The sequence below is a fragment of the Petaurus breviceps genome, unplaced genomic scaffold (genome assembly GCF_028583685.1).
Source record: "Petaurus breviceps papuanus isolate PSGF00001 unplaced genomic scaffold, PetGlider_PUasm1.0 177, whole genome shotgun sequence".
Classification (NCBI taxonomy): Eukaryota; Metazoa; Chordata; class Mammalia; order Diprotodontia; family Petauridae; genus Petaurus; species Petaurus breviceps.
The window spans coordinates 1626673-1646788 of NW_027185776.1; the positions used below are offsets into that span (position 1 = coordinate 1626673).

The 20116-nt window shown below is 39.3% G+C and overlaps 1 protein-coding gene across 1 annotated transcript; it reads left to right on the top strand.

Moving 5' to 3' along the window:
• Nucleotides 1-9440: 9440 nt before the first annotated feature.
• Nucleotides 9441-19019, top strand: CALM1 (calmodulin 1). Its single transcript, XM_069085989.1, has 6 exons — nucleotides 9441-9727; nucleotides 13064-13094; nucleotides 14121-14264; nucleotides 17274-17380; nucleotides 17746-17881; nucleotides 18064-19019. The coding sequence occupies exons 1-6, from the start codon at nucleotides 9725-9727 to the stop codon at nucleotides 18090-18092; spliced, it is 450 nt and encodes a 149-aa protein (XP_068942090.1). The 5' UTR covers nucleotides 9441-9724; the 3' UTR covers nucleotides 18093-19019.
• The last annotated feature ends 1097 nt before the right edge of the window (nucleotides 19020-20116 follow it).

Sequence of the window (20116 nt, forward strand, 5' to 3'; positions counted from 1 at the left end):
CCGGATTTGAACTCAGTTCCTCCTGACTCGAGGGCCAGTGCTCTATTCACTGAGCCACCTAGCTGCCCCTGTAAATTCTTAATAAATGACTTTTCATTCATTCGTAAATGTAAAATATTACATTTGGATTTTTAAAAAAATGTACAAGTATAGGATGAAAGGAGAGATATAAATGAATGAAAAAGTATTAAGTACTTACTGTGTGTGCCAAGCACTGTACTAATAAATTGTGGGAGATATTAGTAGTGTCAACCTGACTGAACTGGCCTCTAACCTGTGGGTGGTCAGATTCAAACAAAACAGGCTAGAGACAGGAGAGTCTGGAATCAAACAGAAGTTTAGTTTCAAAGTGAGGGAAACAACTAGCAAGCAAGGACTCAAGTGCAGAAACTCCACCCTTAGTACAGGGCCTGAGACAGTGTGGGGAGATCTCTATACATATGCCTGTGGCTAAACAGAGAGCTGTAGCTCTGACAGCAACAATGAGACAAGTTTTATTCATTTCATTCATTGGTTTCATGACCAGAACGTGGGTCCAGTGCTCATATGAGGTCAGAGAAAATCAGGTGCTGGACAAAGCAATACAAAAATTATGTGATTTTGCCAGAGGGTGAGATCATGCAGAGGGTTAATGCAAAGGATTGTTGTTATGCCAAGCTCAGGGCACAGCTTACTTGCTGGGCCTTAGCTCTGGAAAACAGGGTGTCTCCTAATATCTTGACAAGAGGCATTTAATAAATCCTTGTTGCCTTGACATATTAGAAGATTCAGTATTAGGGTGGGTGATAAGGCCTGGTGGCTTTCACTTTTACTAGAAAGATTGTAGTTGATGATTCCTTGCTCATCCAAGTGATTTGTGACCATGTCCAAACATAACCAGTGTGGGGGGTGGGGAAGAAAGGAGGTTTGATCGTCTCACCTCACCACTTCTGGCAAGGGGGTAGTAGGCCCAAGTACATCTGGGGCTCTGGGTTCACTCCGGGGATGGGGAGGGGTGGAGATAGAAGATTAACATAGCCAGAAGAGGGAAAGGAGAAGAGGATATTGGCAGGAAGGTTAAATGGAATGGCTCCCCATGGTGTTAGCTACACTGAGCTCTAGGGTGCATGGTAGGAACTAGACAAGAGGGGTAGAGCTTGACTTGACATGGTTAGAAAGCAGTTCATGTGGTAAAAAAAAACAAACAAACCAGGGTTCTGGTAAACAGCAAGCTCAATGTAACCTCAGAACCCATTTAATAGCTGTATATACTATTAATTCTGAAAGAAGTGATATCCTAATATAGTCTGTTCTTGTTAAAATACATCTCTGGCATTGTGTTCAGTTCTAGGCATGATATATATATTTTTTAAAGCAATCGGGGTTAAGTAACTTTTAAGCAATCGGGCCAGTTATTTCTGGGTGTGGTGCTAAGTATCTGAGCCCGCATTTGATCCCCAGGTCATCCTGACACTGGAGCTGGTGCTCTTACTCGCTGAGCCACCTGGCCATCCCTAGGCATGATATTTTTAAAGGGACTTTGATATGCTAGAATATCCAGAGTAGGGCAACTGAGATAGTGAGGGGATACAAAACTATGTGAGAATCAGGATGTTTATTCTAGAGAAGAAAAAAAAATGTTTTTTGGTGGGGGGAAAAGGTTGATTGTTATTTGGTTTATTTGAAAGACTTTCTTGAAGAAGGCTATTTTTTTGCTTGGTCTAAACAGAATATAATTAGGATCCAGGAGTAGAAGTTATAGGAAGACAGAATTTGATTGAACTTAAGGAAAAACTTCCTAAGGATTAGAGGCCTTTCCCAATCCATTTTAATTCTAGTACCTTCCCTCTTCATTATTTCCAATTTATTTTGTATATAGCTTGTTTGTTCATAGTTATCTGTATGTTGTTCCCAAGTTAGACTGTGAGCTCCTTGAGAGTAGGGGCTTTTTTAAAAAACTTTCTTTGTATCCTCATCTCTTAGCACAGCACCTGGCATATAATAGGTGTTTAATAACTGTTTATTGACTGACAAATATGGAAGACATTGCCTTTGGGGTTGCACTGGAGGTATTCAAGCAAAAACTTACATGATGACTTGTTAGTTTTGTAGAGGGGATTCATGCTTTCAGTTTGGTCTGTATAACCTCCGAGGTCCTTTCCAACTCAGATTCTATGAGTCTTTTATAGAGACACTCTTTTAAGGTGCGTCTTTAAGATATCTTATGCTGTAAGCCAAATAACAGTGAGAAATCTGGAATGCCTGAAGCTTGGTTAATACTCTCTAACCAATAGTTCTGTAAGTAGCAATTTTTGTGCCTGGGACAAGCACACAGAACATGTCCTCAACCCAACTGTTTTTGATAAATTCAGTTGAGTGTTAAAGACCAGGGTCTTTACCCTGTGATGTGATTATACCAAGACCCCAAGTCACCACATGGCCTCTCTTGAGAAGCCACTACCAAGGAGGGAGAGAGCAGAGTAGAGCTAGAACGGAGCAAACCTAGGGTCCAGTTATGGCAGGGGTAGGGAGGAGTGGGGGTGTAGGGGAAGAATCATGGTATCTAGTAGTCTTTTTTTAAACTAATTATTCTAACTAGATGCTAAGCTCAGTTGTTACCATGGTGCTAAAAGACTAAACATGGCCTCTAATTTTTGGTGCCCTAAGGAAAATAGGTACTTATTCTATTTGCCATTCTGACCACTAAACTAAATCAGAACATCAAGTTTCAATTTGAACTAGTTAGTTGCATCAGTCTACAGGATTACAATCAACATTAACTAGCACTTCTGATTTATATCTCCTTTCCTGCCTACTAAGGACCGTGTAAGGATAAATGGATATCTAAGAAATCATCAAGACCACTAGCATCATTTTACAGATGACAGAATGGAGACTCAGTCTTGCTCAAAATCATAGGTAGTATAGAAGCAGAATCAAATTTAAACCCAGATCCCATGACTCTAAGTCCAGTACTCTTTCAATGTTTAAAATTAATTGCCTACTACATATTAGTTACTGAGTCTACAGATACAAAAGTGAGACGGTCTCTCCCCTCAAAGAGATCACATTTTACCAGCTCAACTGGTGACAGAATTGGCACAGAAGCTCTAGTTTCTAATCAACCTACTGGCAAAAGATGTCTGGTTACTAACTGGATAAGAATTAGAGTTTCTCTGTAACCAAAACTAGCCTTTGGTCACTGAAAAAAAGAAATACATCAAAGCCAGTGTGAATCAAACTTTTCATAAATACAATCTGCAGAATACACTGTTTAATTCAATGGCAGTTGTATCATTTCTAGAGCGGTATAGACAATAGGTTTTGGAGATGATGTTTTTTTACATTAGTGTTAGTTAATAAACAATGTACAAAAAATAATATCCAGTTTGATAAGGTCATTTTTTATATTTTAGACACTGAATTCTCATTCTGGTTTCTTAAATTCTGCAGAACCTTTGGCTATCTGGGTCTTCTTAGCTCAGCTGGTTAAAGTACAGTGCTAATAAAGCCAAAGTCATGGGTTCAACCCCTTTAATGGCCAGTTAACTTTGTTTTATTCCATGGACATGGAGGTCACCCCTGACCCCTGCTAGCTGTCTTACATATTCATGACTTTGGTCACAAGGGAGGACCCAGAAAAAGAATGAATAGCCTTCACCATTATTAGGAAAACAACTCAAAGCTTATGCTCTATTGATGTTGGGTCATTTGGGTCATCTTTGCATATAAAGGGTGGCACTTAAAATTTTTTTTTAAATAAATTACATTTGACTAGATACCTCCAAAATGGAGAGAGACTGAAATTAAAGTAACTGTACAACACAGAACACATTGGTACACATTGGAAATACGACTCCTCCAATTCATTATATATGTATATTAATTAGAACTGTAGCTCTAACGTGTGGCAACCTGTGTCATAAGTTGTCTTTGTATCTTCAGTCTAGCAAAGTGCCCTGCAATTAGTAGGAGCCTAATAAATACTTGTTAAATGGAAGGACACATTACACAGAAACAGAGGTACTGTATTTGTTAGATTGCTACTCTTTTTCTAATGGCACATAAGCAGTCTAAAATTTAGATATTACCTAAGTAGTAATTAGATTGGTGCATAACTGATAACAGTAAATTTCAAAGTACAAAAATAAATCTTCTTGATGAGGAGAATAAAGGTTAAAGTGCATAATCCTGTACATGCATAAATCTAAGCTAAACTCACATAAAACATAGAATTCAATATAAATGACTTGGATTTAAGTACTCACTCTACCACTAGCTAATTTATGACACTTCATCCCTTTGTTTACTCAGTTTACTCAGATGTAAAATGAGGGACTTGTACTAGATGATCTCTGAAAGTCCCTCTGTTTAATTTAGATGTCTGCCTATACAGAGGCACAGAAAGAATGCTGGATTCTTGAAAGCAGTATTAGTGGAACACAAATCTTGTCAGGTTCTATTAGATCGAACATGAGTTGGTGATGGATCATATCTCTTTTGTCCCAAGACTAGTGTCCCAAGACTAGCTAAGCTAAGAAGGACTCACCAAAGGTTTTGCTACAAGGTGGTGATTTTCGGGTTTCTTTTGGCCATGGCTATCTGTAAGAGATTAGGAACTGGAGCCATGTAGATGAAATCACAGATCATTCAAAGTATCAGAAAGGAGAACAGTGGTATAAATAATTAAAAACAATGGGTGATAAAAATTTTATATTTCACTTTGGAATTTTTTTTGGGGGGAGGACAGATTGAATTTACTAATTATAAGTGTTAAGTCAATGTGTTTTCCCTGAGATAACTCAGAAGAATTCTGGTTGGCTAGGGAAACCAGCTTCTAGATAACCCATCCATGAATAATTGGTAATTTACTGTAAGAATTTTTGTTACAATAATAAATTAAAATAATTAAATGACAAAATAAATTTGATTAGACTACTTTATAAATAAAACACAGTGTAAGACCCTCTCAATGAATGTCATTTTGAAGATGCCTTTTAATATATTTATATAAGTGTGTATGTATATTTTATATAGGTGTGTATTTTTATATATGGGTATATGTACATACCCATATATACACATATATAAAATACATGTATGTATGTATATATCCATATATAAAGTACACACAAAGAATTAGAGATCATTTATTTCAATCCATATCTGAACAAAAATGTCCACACATGAACTCCCCAGCAAGTGGTCTCTAGTGTTTGTAAGAAGACCTCTTATCATATATGGAGACCCATTTCTGTGTAGCACATGAACTCAAAGGTCTTATCTCAGTACATGGGACAATGGCTTCCCTTAAATATGAGACAGATGCCATTAGACACTGAACCTTGCAAGTGCCAGTTTGATTTTGGTATAGTTCTTTTTTTTTGGGGGGAGGGCAATTGGGGTTAAGTAACTTGCCCAAGGTTACAACGGCTAGTTTTTTTGTGTGGGTGTTAAGTGTCTGAGGCCAGAACCGAACTTGGGTCCTCCCAACTCCGGGTTGATTTTGTTGTAGTTCTAATCATCACTGTACTTTTTTTTTGTTTTCATTGTTCTCTTGATTAAGTACTTATATCCATAGACAGTTCCGTGATATTTTCAAGAGAGTTAATGACAAAATGGGATGCAATGGGCTAAGGTGAAAATAACAACGGACCGGGAATTATTAGTTGGATGTTCCTGTGGTTTTTCCATTAAACTAGTTGTGTGACCCTGGGCAAGCAAGTCATGTAACTCTGAGCATCCTTCTTTGTGCAATGAGGAGGTTGGGCTGATGACCTCTGTGGTTCCTTTGAGCATGAACATTTTATGGTTCTGTGAAGTAAATATGCAATGCAATAATGCAGTACTACTTATAGAGCCCCTTGCAACAGGATCATACATTTAGAGCTAGAAGGAGCCTTAGAGGTCATCAAGTTTAGCCCCCTCATTTTGCAGATGGGGAACTAAGGCCTGGAAGGGTTAAATGATTTGTTCTGGATCTCCTAGCTAATAATTGTAGGTAGAATTCAAACTCATATCTTCCCGACTCTCAGGTCAGTGGCCTATCTATACCGCAGTGCCTCAAACACATCCCCCCAATTATTGGTACTTCCTCCCCAAATTACTTTGAATTTATTCTGAATATATTTTATATTTACTATCTGTATACATATTGTTCCCCCAGTAGAATGTTAGCTCCTTGAAGATTGAGATTGCTTTGCTTTTGTTACATGGAACAGTTCTATGGGAATATTCTTGTAAGTAGCTGATCAAGTGAATGGTTTTGTGACTTTAAGGGAGGATTTGATTATAACATATCTTGCCCACTAAGGGCATGCTGACACATTATTTCATACCCCTCTTGAACTTTGTGGGTGTCATTGAATTGTGTTTTCACATTGCTCAATTATGGTATTCATACTACTTTGAATTCTGTTTTTACACATTTAACGTTATTGCATTGAAATATTTCTATAAGACCAGTTTCACTTAAATGTCTTAGTTACATGGACTTTTTTAGTCCTCACTGAATTATAATCTAAATTCATAGGAAGCTGAAGAATCTTTAAAGCTGGAATGGACTTTAGAGATTATCTTGTATAACTTCACTTAATAGGCACATAGAGGTGAAATGACTTCAAACTCACATAGTTAGCAAGGGACTAAGCTGGGACTGGAACTCTGGTCTCTTGGCTCCCATGCCAGTTTTCTTGTTCATCTTCAGTTTCAGGATTCTGTCTGACTTTAGAAAGAACTGAGTCCATGGCAAAGAGAAGTCCATCAGCAAAAGAATCTACCTTCTGAATTAGAACAATTTTTAAAACTACTCTTTTAAAAGATCTGTATTAGTGGTATCATTCTGATTCATTCATATAAAATCTAATGTTGGAACCCCCAAGGCAGAAGCAAAATAGGGCCCAAGTTTAATGACTTTATGCTCCAGCACTGACTCACTGGAAGATCTTGGGCAAGTCACTTGGACCTTCTTATATTTCAGTGTGTCAAATTAGCCATAAAACTTAGTAAAGCATGACCTCATTAAAAAAAAACCCAACAGATGTAACAGCTAAGATAAGCTTTCATATATTAAAGAATGACCAAAAGAAACTATTAGCTGATTTATAACATGAAGAATCATAATCAGATTGTTACTGTATTAAGTAAAAAATTATTTCCCTTTTGGAGATTGAGTTTTGAGCAAGAAGAGTATGTTTTACACACACACACACACACACACACACACACACACACAGAGTTGTATTGAATTGTATTTTGAAGACAAAGCTAAGTGAATTGTTGAATAGAAGAATAAAATGTTATTTTAGAAAGTGAATAATTTTCAATGCTAAAATAACCCAACTTTGCAAAAACATAATAGAATCATAATTTGCTTTACATTTTAATGTTTATTATTCCAATACTACTAATTATATCCTATTACGTATACTAGGCATGACATGAAAAAGTTGCATTTAACTCCCAGAAAACTAGAAAAAAAGATGAGTACAAAATATCCGATGAGCTAAGTAAATTGTTAAGCAATGGAATCATTCTTAGACATTTTCTCAGACCGTAAAGCACTGTGTTATTACTATTCCTTGAACTGATTTTTATAGGCCCCCCTTCTTTGTTTCCTTATTTACAATTTTCCCATTAATACCTGCACTTTATTCCCCTTAAAATTTCTCCCTCCCCCTCCCACATCTACATCTCCCAGTGAACATAGAATTAAGATTTATTTGTAGATTTTATAAAGGGAATAATGTATTCCTAAACGAAAAAGGAAGGTTATGGTGATCCTTAGTTTGTTCCAGAAATCACTCTAAATTGAGCTGAAGGTTCAGCCTTTCTATGGCATTCCAGAAGCAGCTCCATTAAGAAATTTATAATCCTACTCCAGTTAATTGCATAGGTGGCTTGTATAGGGTTATCCTATTAAATCCTGTGGTCTCTGCAAGGTACAGGAACATTCATATTCTTTTTCAAATATTTTTCTTCAATCAGAAGCAAACATAACCAAGCAAAACACTCTCTGGTCCACCACGTCAATCAAACACTTTGCAATGTTCTCTGAAAGACTAAGCGAAGGATAACTTGCAACTGTTGCCCCGGCCTTGTAAACAAAAGATCAAATTCTGTGGTCTGCCTTTGCAAGAAGTGAAACTATAGCATTTTTGGCAAGATTAAAAAAAAAAAAAAGACGTATTTAAATAGAATGACTGAAAATGCCATTTTACTACCTCGCAGTACAATTTAAAATATGCCTTAGGTAAAGTAAATTTAAAGATAAAATGTAATTTTAGAAGGCTCAGTCTTACTTATGAATGTGATCAAGCCATAGTTTGGAGGGGGTGGAATTCTGGATTTTTAATATTCGTCCCTTCCTTATATATATGTGCTGTAAAGCTGCTGCTGCCATCCATGATAAGTAAAATATGTATTTTTAAAACATGACTTTGCAAGTCATTAATACATTAGATTTTAGTGCCCTTAGAACTGAAATGGACGGTGTTTTTGCACAGATAAAAGACGAAAAAGCAGCAGGGGAAGGATAAATGTAATTCAGGTTTACTGAGGGGACTATTTAGTGGAAAGACACGAAGAATTAGGCTATTCAATATTTTAAAGTTTAATTGACAGGCAAAGCAAATCCCTCCCACCTCTAGCTATTCCTTCAAAACTAGAAAAAAAAAAATATGGAGAGAAAACCTCCAACCAACTTCTTCCAACATAAAATTGCAGCTTGTGTTTTCTTTCCCCAGCATACCTCTGATGTTGCTTTACTTTTGATGCAATTCATTTATGGCTTAGCTCCATCTCCCTCCCTCCCCTTCCCCAAGCAGTCCCAATCCCCTCTCCTCCAGTTTTTGTAGCACTTGGGCAACAGTTTTAATTTTTTTTTTAATAGAGCAGGTCCCATGAAGCAGTCTGCAATGACAATGCAAGCAAAGTTAAGACTCCTAGACTTCGAGTTGTATAGAGACCACCGCAGTTAGGGCATCTTTCCCAGTCAGGAAGCAAAGTATTGCCGCAGGGAGATCTCGGGGTGAGAGTGCGAGGAGTTTACCTTTTCTGGCTATCGCAGGGCACCTATGTCACCCAAACCTCACTGACAGACGTTCTGCAAACCGACTGTTTCCTATCATTCCTTGCCACAGTGCTGTGGATTCCCACCCAAATTCTAGAGCTCTCTGCTACACTTCATGCCAAGGTGCGGCCCCTTCAGCTTTAGCCTGTGGGTACAAGGAAGGGAATGCCTCGCTCTCCCCTACCTCAGACTGCCCAACCGAGTTGACAGAGCAGGGGAGCGGGGGAGGAGGAAGAAGAGGAGGAGGAGGGGGAGGGCCCGGCCTCAGGAGGGTGGAGAAGAAAAGGGAGGGGGGCGGATAGGGGGAACGTATTAGGGGCGAGGCTACGCACCGCGCCGCAGCCACTCTCTCTCAAGCTGCCTGCGATCCCCAGGCTCCGGCGGAGGGATACATCGCATTATATATAGAGAAGATTGAGGCGCCGTATCACACCTCCAGCGCTTGCAGTGGGAAGTCTTTTGCAGGAGCTGGCTCCGTTACTCGGGCGGCGGTGGCGGCTGTAGTAGCAGCAACAGTAGCGGTAGCGAGAGCGGCTACAACAACCTTGTTAGCACCCTCGGAGGCCGGAGCTGCAGCGGGGACGGTGGTTACGGCGCTAGTGCAGTAGGCTCCCCATCGAAGCGGCATCAGCAGCCTCATTCGTTCCTTCCTTCCTCTCTCCTCTGTCGCGCACAATGGTAGGTACGGGTGGCTTCTGCTGTCGTAGCAGCTGCTTGCGCTTATTTTTCCCCTTTTTTTAAGTTCTTAGTTTATTTCCCATTTTTGCTGTTGGCTTTTTATTTTTTGGAGGGGGAAGGGTTTGCCTTTAATTTTTTTCTTCTGGTTCTCGCTACAAGGTGCTAGTGATAGGGATGCATTTTGGAATTGCTTTGTGTGTGTGTGTTTCTCTTGCCATGGAGTTTCTGATTTTTATTCCCTCTCCTTACCTTCCCCCCCCCCCCCCCCCCCAGCTGAACTTCGCCGTGGGCTGTGGAGCTGCATGGGCGCTGGACCTGCTGCAGCATCTGCGCTCTCTTGTAGCCCAACCACCCCCTCCTCTTCCTTCCTCCCTCTCCGCCTAGCCCCTCACAGCAACCAACGCACGCTTCCCCCAGCTGCCTGCAGTGCTTTGCCTGCAGCGCGCCTCTCACCTCGGGGGAGGCTGTCGGAGGGCAGCAGCTGGGGGAGGGGGAGATGATTGCCTTCTGTCTGCTTGCTTGAGGGTGAGGGGAGGCGTTGGGGCGGGTTGCTGCTTAGCTTTGGGGAAATAGCAATGAGGTTGGAGGTTGGAAAAGATGTACGCCTTCTCCTCCCAGGCTATCCAGAGAGAATGAATGAGCCTTTGGCGCATAACGCCTGGGCCGAACCTAGGGCTTCAGGGTTTTTGTGCCTCCTGGGCTGTCGCCACCCTAAGCGAGACGCAGTACACATTCATTGCTTGTTACTCCCGGATTGCCATCCACTGCACCCCTATGAGAGTGGACCAGAGGCGCCCACTTCTCTACCATTCTCGTGCGCACAGGACGCGAGTTGGGGGGAGGGAAGCTAGGAGACTGGAAAGGGTGGAGTGGGGGCAGGAAAGCGAGGAATTGGGGGGGCAGCGATGTAGGAGATCTGGGGGGAGACTTGGATAGAACGGAAGCAGCGGAGCTGCACTGCGCCTGGGGGGGTGGGGGCTCTGCAGTTATTGCAATGTGTCCTTTTCCTCCTACCCCAAAAACGCAGCTGTAAAACCATTTGTGGGCTTCGTTACATCATGAGGTCTCCTCCTTCCCTAGAGAAGCGTTCTCGCTTGCGCGCTAATTGGGGCGGGGAAGGCGGGAGGTGGGGGGAGGAGGTTGAGGGGAGCTGGCGAGCAGCTTCGTTTCCATTAGAGACTGCAAAGTTTCTGCTTTGGGAGGAGGAGGCTGCCGCCGGTTTGCCGGCTTGTGAGACCAGAATGGGGTGGGAGGTGGAGGAAGAAGAGAGGAGTGGGGCTTATTGGGCAGTGGTGAACAGTCACTGCAGTGGTTGGAAAAAGGGAAGCTCCCAAGTTCTGGCTGCTATAACCCGAGTGTCAAGGCACGTATTTATTAGCTTTCTCCGCATTTCTAGAATCTTCGAAGTCTCCCACAATTTCTCCTCGTCTCAACTTTTCCTAATATGCAGTTACGCTTCACTTGGTCTTGGTTGCGCTCCTTTTCAGCTGTATTTCCCTACCCTGCTCAATGTTACTTCCCGGTCTGTGGGGGGAGATGCCCTCCATGGTTTCCGCTCTCTCTTTGCAGTTCCTGCCGGCCTGTAGATTGCCAAATGTGATTACGGGCCTGGTTGGGTGTGTGTTTTCCACAACCCCCTTCCTCCATCACCACCCCCCTCCTCTGGGGATAACTGACATCACTGGGACAGGATTTTATGGCTTGGCTGGGTGGGGTCAATTGCTCCCGTGTTACTACCTTTGCCCTGGTAGTCAGGGCAATGGTGTGGTGTCCGGAGGCAGTTGCTTAGGGAAAGCAAAATGCTGGATGCTTTATAACGGCCATGTACTCTTCAATAGCTCCAATATGTTAAATAATTGTTTTTTGGGTGAAGTGGAGCTGGCAGTTTATTTCTTCCTGGCTGTAGGACAAGGTGTGGCCTTTTCTGTTGTACAATAAAGACCTTTCTCTGGTAGCCTTACATAAATCATCACTACTTCAGTTGACCAAAGAAAGCCAATTGATTGCTACTGGGGTTGAAAGAATGTACACTTCAAAGTTGTTTACTAATCAGAAAAATTAGGTTCAAATTTGATTACTATTGTGAAAGGCCCTTAGAGAGAAATGTTTCCTTCATGCATGACTTATCAAGGAAAAAACTATTAGGAATTATTTTGCAAGTGTGTCCTTAAGGCTTCTTTAATTAAAAGCAAGACAACACAAGAATAAACCTTACTCTTCAATTCTGTTTGCTGGTTCCATAGACCAAACAGTAAAAGTGTAAATTACATTTCTTGCCATTTACAGCTTTGATTTTTATTATGAGAGAATCTTGTGATACTCTTAATATGGGTGAGGTCCATGTTCTTACAGCAAACATAATAGTTTTTTTTTTTCCCCCACCGACATAGGCAGATGAATAATTATTGTGTAGGTTTCTATAACCTTAATGTTATTGTGTTCTATAGCAACTAAGTTAAAAACATTCTCTTTGTTACTGGGTAATTGGCTGGGAGCATTATAAAGTGGTAGGCTTTTAACAAATAACTAACTAATTAAAATAACCAGAAAGCATTTATTACATTAAAAGAAAGCTTTGAGGGTGGAGGACAAAGCCATTGGTATACATTTGGTTTTTTTCCCCATTTAAATGCATCTCCTATAAATGGATTAACATGCTTTTATATCCAATACAGTATAATTACATAACCTGCATTTAGAGTGCCAGCAGCAATACTCAAGGTACTATAAAAGCCTAGACCTGGATATGATCCTGTTAGCTCTCCAGCCGAAAAGAGTTGGGCTGGGTCACTTCTTGGATGAGAAAAAAGTGGTTACTGCAGGAAGCTATATTAATGATTCGGTAGATGGCACTCTTCTGTCTCAGTTCTCGGTGGATGCCTTTAACTTGATGCTAAAAAGCATTCTGCCACCAGAGGTGCCATTTTTCATATAATATCAAGTCAAGCACTGACCTCTTCTGTTTATTTAAAGTTCTCAAAGCATTTAAGATAAGCCACCTATTCAGAAAGAACTTTAACCAAATAACAGTTGTCACTTTCTTTCTGTTGTACATTTTAAAATTGAATACAGTATATTCCCTGTTGTTTGTATTTCTGGTCTGGTAGCTGATTTTTAGGATTTTGCAAAAGATTCTTTTTTATTTTAAGGGCTTTTTTGGTCACAGACCATGCAGGGAAGAAAACTCAATCAGCAAACCCTTATTAAGAGCCTACTATGTTCAAGGCACTGTGCTAATTGCAAGCTTTCAATACTTTTAATTTAACTGGCATGCCTATCACACAATCCCAAACTGTTTCTGCACTGGATTTGAACATTTTTCTTTTCTTCATATAGGCCGATCAGCTGACCGAGGAACAGATCGCTGGTGAGTGTCATTGATGATGGGAAGTTCCTGGTAGGCTAGAGGTTGTGATTATTGAATGGAAATGCTCAGCCAGTCTTTCTGGGAGTGGATCCATGATGAAAGAAAGGAATAACATTAAATGTAACATAATAAAGACCTGTTAGGTGAAAGGAAAATAATTCATGAAGATTGTTGGATGACATTTAACTTTGAATTTCCTATTTTATCAAGCCTCCCAGGAGCTGCTTAAGAGCCAATTAATTAGTGCATTTGCTCCTTTTGGTTCATCCTTTATTAACTAACGAACCAAGTAAGGTAGGGCTAATCTGTTCAAAATGACAAGTGTACATACTGTAATTTTGAAGTTTTGGTTGAGATTTCTCAATTTTTAGTAATTTGGAAAGTCTGTGCTCTTTGTCATGAAATAACCTAAAGGAAATGAACGTGTTTGATCTCCCTAGAGCTATAATTATTGAGAAATAAAGCTAGAAAGCAGTCTTTGGTGTTATTGGTAAAACTTGGTTTGGTTTTTAACTTTAGTTACATTTTGTTGATTATATCTGCAGAATCCTTATTTAAAGTAGTCTCATTTCTAAATGTTTTTGCAGGCCTGTGTGAATAATTCCCTGTTTATTCATATATGATTTTTACCCAAGAAATTGTAATAAAGAAAGGCTTTGGTGTTTTTTTTTTAATTTATAACTGGTTTGGGAATTGAGAGATTTATCTAATTCTATTCTCCAATGAGTCTGCTTGTAAGCATACCTAGAAATAACTATTAAGTCACGTGTGTATAACTATATATACATACATTTATTCATAACTCCTAATTCTGCTACTAGAGAGGAAATATTACCAAAAATACATACGTATGGATTTTAGGCTCCTATGAAAAAAGGTTAATCTGATTTAGAAAAAATTAACAGTATTTTGATAAGAACATTTTTTTCAAATAATCTAGAAAGCCCTGATTAGGTAAGCATTAGACATTTAAGTGTCCTTGATTATTATCATAGACTGAGGTGGTGTGGTGGCTTTTGTTTTCAGAATTCAAGGAAGCCTTCTCCCTATTTGACAAAGATGGCGATGGCACCATCACGACAAAAGAACTTGGAACTGTTATGAGGTCATTGGGTCAAAATCCAACAGAAGCAGAATTACAGGATATGATCAATGAGGTGGATGCTGATGGTAAGGGCTTTGGAAATCTGAATGAGCTCTGGGGTTGTGTAACTTTGTCCAGTTAGAACATGTTCTAAGTCTGCCTTTCAGGCCCGTGAGCAAATACATAAAAGGGCTTTTATATAGTCGCTTATATCTTAATAACCTTTCATGGGGGTAATCATATGGATTCTGCACCGAGAAATGAAAGTGAAGTATAGTTCCTTATTGTCCTTGCCTGTTGAAGCAGTTTTCAAGGAGTAATGGATAGAGGGCTAGACTGGACAGTGAAGAACATCTGGGTTAAAGGCCTGCGTCTGACACTGCCAGCTTTGTTGTCCTGGGCAAGTCCCTTAACTTCTCTAAGTGGCCCCGCTAAATAAATTGAGTTGTCAGTCTGTAGGCATAGAGAGACTTTGCATACTGGAAGTTCCCTACACAGGTGAAAACAAGTCAGAACCAAAGTTGAAGTTTAGTTATTTATCAGTTATTGCTTACATATCTGAAAGTTACATTCGTCTTGTTACCTAGATTGAACTCTCGTAGTTCCTGGATCACCGTGGTTTGTTTTTACATATTTTTATATATATCACACAGAAAGTTTTATCTGTCACCCTTTGAGAACCTTTCACATGCAGAACATTTTTCCTGGGTCTTTAGGTGAATACAAAAGAAGTAGAAATGGTTTCTGCATTTAAAAGAGTTTATTGTTCAGTTGTAAGGGCACTGGATTCTCAACTTGTCCCTTTAAGCAGCCCTTTTATTGGGTCACGTGTCAATATCTCCCTCAGCTACGATATAAAGCAAGCATTGAAGAGATGTCAGGTAACAGTTGGAAATGGGGGCGGGGCAGGACAAGGAGAGTCAGTCTTGGGAAGCTGCTTACAAGAGAAGAAATGAGCTGAGAGGTTGGCATCGGCAGAGTATGTACAGGCTAACAGTAGTCCAAGGCCAGCAGGCTTTTTAGCATAAGTTTTTTCAGAATGACTAAATGAATCGTATTTTAAAATTCGTTGCTTGGATAAATTAGCAGCAACCACATTTGCAGTGCTTAACAGGTGGAATTTAAGGGGGTGTTCTTTGTAAAAGGGTTCACTTCATATACCTTACATTTGTGCAGTACTTTGTTTCCTGTCATGTTCTTTGTGTACACTATCGTTTGCTACTCATAGCAGTATAACTGTAAGGGGGAAGGTGGCAATGTGTTTGACAAAGTAATTGAAACTCAGAAGTGAAATGATTTCTCCAAGGTTCATGGAGAGTAAGTGCTAGGGCTAAATCACAGTTTATCTTATTACTAGTTTGGTATTCTGTCTACTTATAACTCAGGTTTCTATTCCAATTGTTTTTAATAGTTTTAAATTGTATTAGTTGACTACTGAGATGCTTAGATATTTAGACTAATTATGTGATTCTCTACTTCCCACCCTAAAACTGTTTAAAAAAAAAAAGACTGGGAAGCTCATCTCTTGATGTGACAAAAATTGTACCAATTGCAGCTGATGTGATGAGGAGTGATCATGCATGATGAGGAATTTAAGGGCATTAGCTATAAGTTTTGGCCACTCCAAAATAATTTAATAAATATCTTATTTTTGATTTAAAAAAATGCATATATAAAATAACATTAGGAATTTTATCCTTTGAACTCAAAAGGTGATAGAGCTATAGAGAGTGTGCATTCTAGTTTCAACTTCACCAGAAAGGATAACCATATGCTAACAGTATGGTACTATTAGTGTCTTGTGATTTTGTTCCTTTCACTTAACATTAATAGCTTAGCTTATCATTTGGAACAAAAGTTGCTTTTTTCCTAGTTGAAGTATTCATGATAAAACTGAAAGATGATTGTGGCAGTAAAGATTCTTTTGATAGAAGAAGAGGTTTGTTGTTTTAAATCATGGTCCAAGATATGTGAAATTACCAGACATCTTCAGAATGAAAGATAAGTAAAATGGTAATGTGATGGCCATTGATGGGCAGTGGGGTACAGTAGAAAGTGTCCTGGACCAGAAATCAGACTACTTGGATTTGAAGTGAGATCTGCTCCCTAACTACCTGTGTGACCTTAGGCAAATCAACCACTCTGGAACTTAATTTCCTCAATTATAAAATGGAGGATTGGATTACAGGACCTCTAAAGTCATGGAGGTGGAGTTAAGTGGATAGTGTGTGGGTCTGGGTGTCATGGGCATTATTAGTCAGATGTGCATTCTGATCTTGTGGCAGACACATAACCTCTCCCAGAGTCAGTTTCCTCATCTGTAAAATGGGGATGATAATAGCTCCTGCCTCCCAGGGTGTTGTGAGGATCATATGAGATAATACATACACAGAATGCTTTTCAAGCATACTATAAATGCTGACTGTCATTATTCTGTATTATAAAGCTTCTTCCAGCTCCGAGTCCATGGTTCCATTATCATTACCTTACTGTTATTTATAAAAGGCAGGTGGGAGGAATGTAATAATAGGACTTTCTGGGCCACAGAGGAAAGAACAGAATTACTTATCTCTGTCCTTGTCCTTTTCTTCCAAAGGCAATGCGCTGCCTCTCATTAATTGTTTTGGTGAAGGAGGTGGCATCAAAAGGCTTGTTTTTGAGGCCCATTCTAGCCTGGAAGCCTTAGCTGATCAGTAGCATCACTTAGCTCTCTGTAAATTCCTACTGAGTTGAATGGATGCAAACATGGAAGAAGAAACATCTGTTCCCTGTGAGAAATGAGCTCAGGAGCCAGACTCTGGGGAACATGAAGACTCAGCTCCTCTGATACTGTGATGTCTCTTGTTCATTTGTTCTTTCTTGTTTTGTTTCATGAGCACTACAGTGGAATTTTTGTCTTTTTTTTTTGTACTTTTAACTGAATTTCTGTGTGTTGAGATGCTGTCCTGAAATTAAGTGGTCTGTCTGCCAGCAAATGCTTAAAAGTATCTATTGGTTCTGAAATGGTGTTACTGAATATCTCTTACCAAAAAACGGAACGAATTTTTAATCAAATGAATAACCTACTTTCTGGGTTTTTTTTTTTTTAATTTGAGGTAATGGCACTATTGACTTTCCTGAGTTTTTGACCATGATGGCTAGAAAAATGAAAGATACAGACAGTGAAGAAGAAATTCGTGAGGCATTCCGAGTCTTTGACAAGGTATTGCTGAATCCGTATTATAAATAACAGCTTTAAACAGGGCTATCAGAAGATTATTAAATCACCTACAAGCTATAATAAACATTTATCTCCATTTACCAAGTTTTTCAGATGGTCCTTCCAGTATCCCATCTTTGTGGAATAATGTCTATATTTGTTCTGGGGTAGAAATTTCTCATGGTTAAAAGATGGGACTTTTTAACTAGTCTTGAGCTCTTTATTGGTTTTAACAGATTAGAATATCTTTGCTACAGCTGATCCAAATTCAGAGTGTAGACCTAGAAAATGGAGACTTGTTTATGTGAGCATGGATTGAGGGGTAAAACAGTTGTGTGAAGGACTTAATGATCATTGACTGTTCACAGGATGGCAATGGTTACATCAGTGCAGCAGAACTACGTCATGTAATGACAAACTTAGGAGAAAAACTAACAGATGAAGAAGTAGATGAAATGATCAGAGAAGCAGATATTGATGGAGATGGACAAGTCAACTATGAAGGTAAAATACCCACAACTAGACCTCTCAGTGTGGCTTTTTTTTTCTGTTTGTTTAGCAAAATAGACAAAGTACTCAAATTCTTAGATATTGGGTTTTCTTTTACACAGTGTACAATTGAGATGCTTTACTAACTTAAAGTTGCTTTGAAGATAACCAAAAGCTGTGGTTATTTGTCTTTTCAGAATTCGTACAGATGATGACTGCAAAATGAAGACCTCCTCTCACCTTTTTTCCCCCCTCTAGATGAATCAAATTGAATCTTTTACTTACCTCTTGCAAAAAAAAAAAAGTTCATTTATTCATTCTGTTTCTGTATAGCAAAACTGAATGTCAAAAGTACCTTCTGTCCACAAAAAAAAAAAAATCTGCATGTATTGGTTGGTGGTCCTGTCCCCAAAAGATCAAGTTACACATCAGTTTTACAATATAAGTACTTGTACTACTACTACCTTAAATGATAAGGAAGCACTTAGTGGACTCTCCTTAAAGTTCCATTTGCTAATGATTATTACACTGTTTGGGCTGGCCAGTTTTTCATGCATGCAGCTTGACAATTGAGCACAGTCAGACATTTGTATTAAAAAAAAGAAAAAAAAGAAAAACAAAAAAACAAAATTAAAAAATGTACCCATGTGGGTTATCTAGTTCAATTTGTTAGTATAAATTGTCATAGCTGGTTTACTTTAAAAAAAAAAAGTAAATACAATAAAGTAAAATTGGTTTACCTCAGGATGGTATGCAGCAAAATGGTGGAAGGATGCAGAATTTCAAGATGTAGCCCTAATGGTGGTTCTTCTGTACTTAAGAGTGCTCCAATCCCTAATGGTGATCTCAAACTCTGGATGGCATGTCTGTGTTTCTATTGGTTTAGCATTGTCTGCATTGCACTATAGTGAAACGGATGTCAGGCTGTTACCGTTCACACAAAATTTTTGAAAAAGAAACCTTCACCAAGGGAGCATCTTTGGACTCTCTATTTTTAAAACCTTCTGTACCATGACTTGGAGCCGGCAGAGTAGGCTGTGGACTTCAGCACAACTATCAACATCGCTGTTCAAGATATTACAATTTATGTCCATTCCAAGTTGTAAATGCTAGTCTTTTTTTTTTTTTTCCAATAAAAGACCATTAACTTAAAGTGGTGTTTAAATGCTTTGTAAAGCTGAAATTTAAATGGGGACAGGGCAGCTGAGGGCTGGGGGAATTGGGGGAGGAGGGGAAGTATTTGTGCTGGCAGACCAGTATATATTCAAATACCCAGACCTCTGGGTTTTCCCCTTTCCCCCCCTCCCAGTAGTAAGAATTAATCTCTGAGTCCTAAGATACTTACTAGAGACAAACATACTGATCGGCTATTTTTTTTTTTTGATACAATAAAAAAGTAAGTCTCGGGGGCCTTTTTACTGCTAATAGTGATCAGTTCAGGCAGAACAGCCTGAAGAAACATCTGTTCTCTAAAGCATGTACCTAGGATTCCTTTCAAACATGCTGTTGATAACCTGCTTTATGTAACTTACTGACACCATCTATGGGAAAGGCATGATTCACAATTTAGTATGGCATTGTAACTCAATCCTTGCTGTGTGTGATAGAAGAAGAAGGCCACTTTTCTAAATTGATTTCTTCACACCTAAAAGACTACTTTTCACCATGCAACTCAAAACTAATTTATACATGCTGTACACATAGCATCTTGTTTGCATTTCTTCTTTTTATTCCCCCCCCCTTTTTCCCTCCCCCATGTGTTCTACCTTCCTACTTTATTTCCAAATAGAACTGTCCCTTCTGTGTGTATGCTAGTTCACAGCTTGTAAGTAGAACTCCAGCCTGGAGTGAATTTTGTGTCTAATTATAAACCCTGTAACCAAAACTATTTGAAAGTGCTGACACCAACCTTTGTGATGGCATCAGCTCATACTAAAAAAAAAAATGACTTTAAACCCACGTTGTATTAAAGTGGGCCACACTTTGTAAGAGGCTAGATTTTTCTATGTGTTAAATTCTATCCAATTAGAAAGTTTGTAGGTTTTGAGTTCTGTGTGTTTATTTGTCTGAGGCATGGTGGGATACTGCTAGGGAAATCTGAGAATGAGTCTGCTACTTTGCAGCTAACTAATGTATGAAGGGGCTGATCCCTGAAGCATTTTGCAGCTTTTGCTAATGTTTCTGCCAGAGGATGGTTAGGAGCAGTAAGGTGAGGGGAAACTCAAATAGGTTCTTTGCTTTGGATTGTGT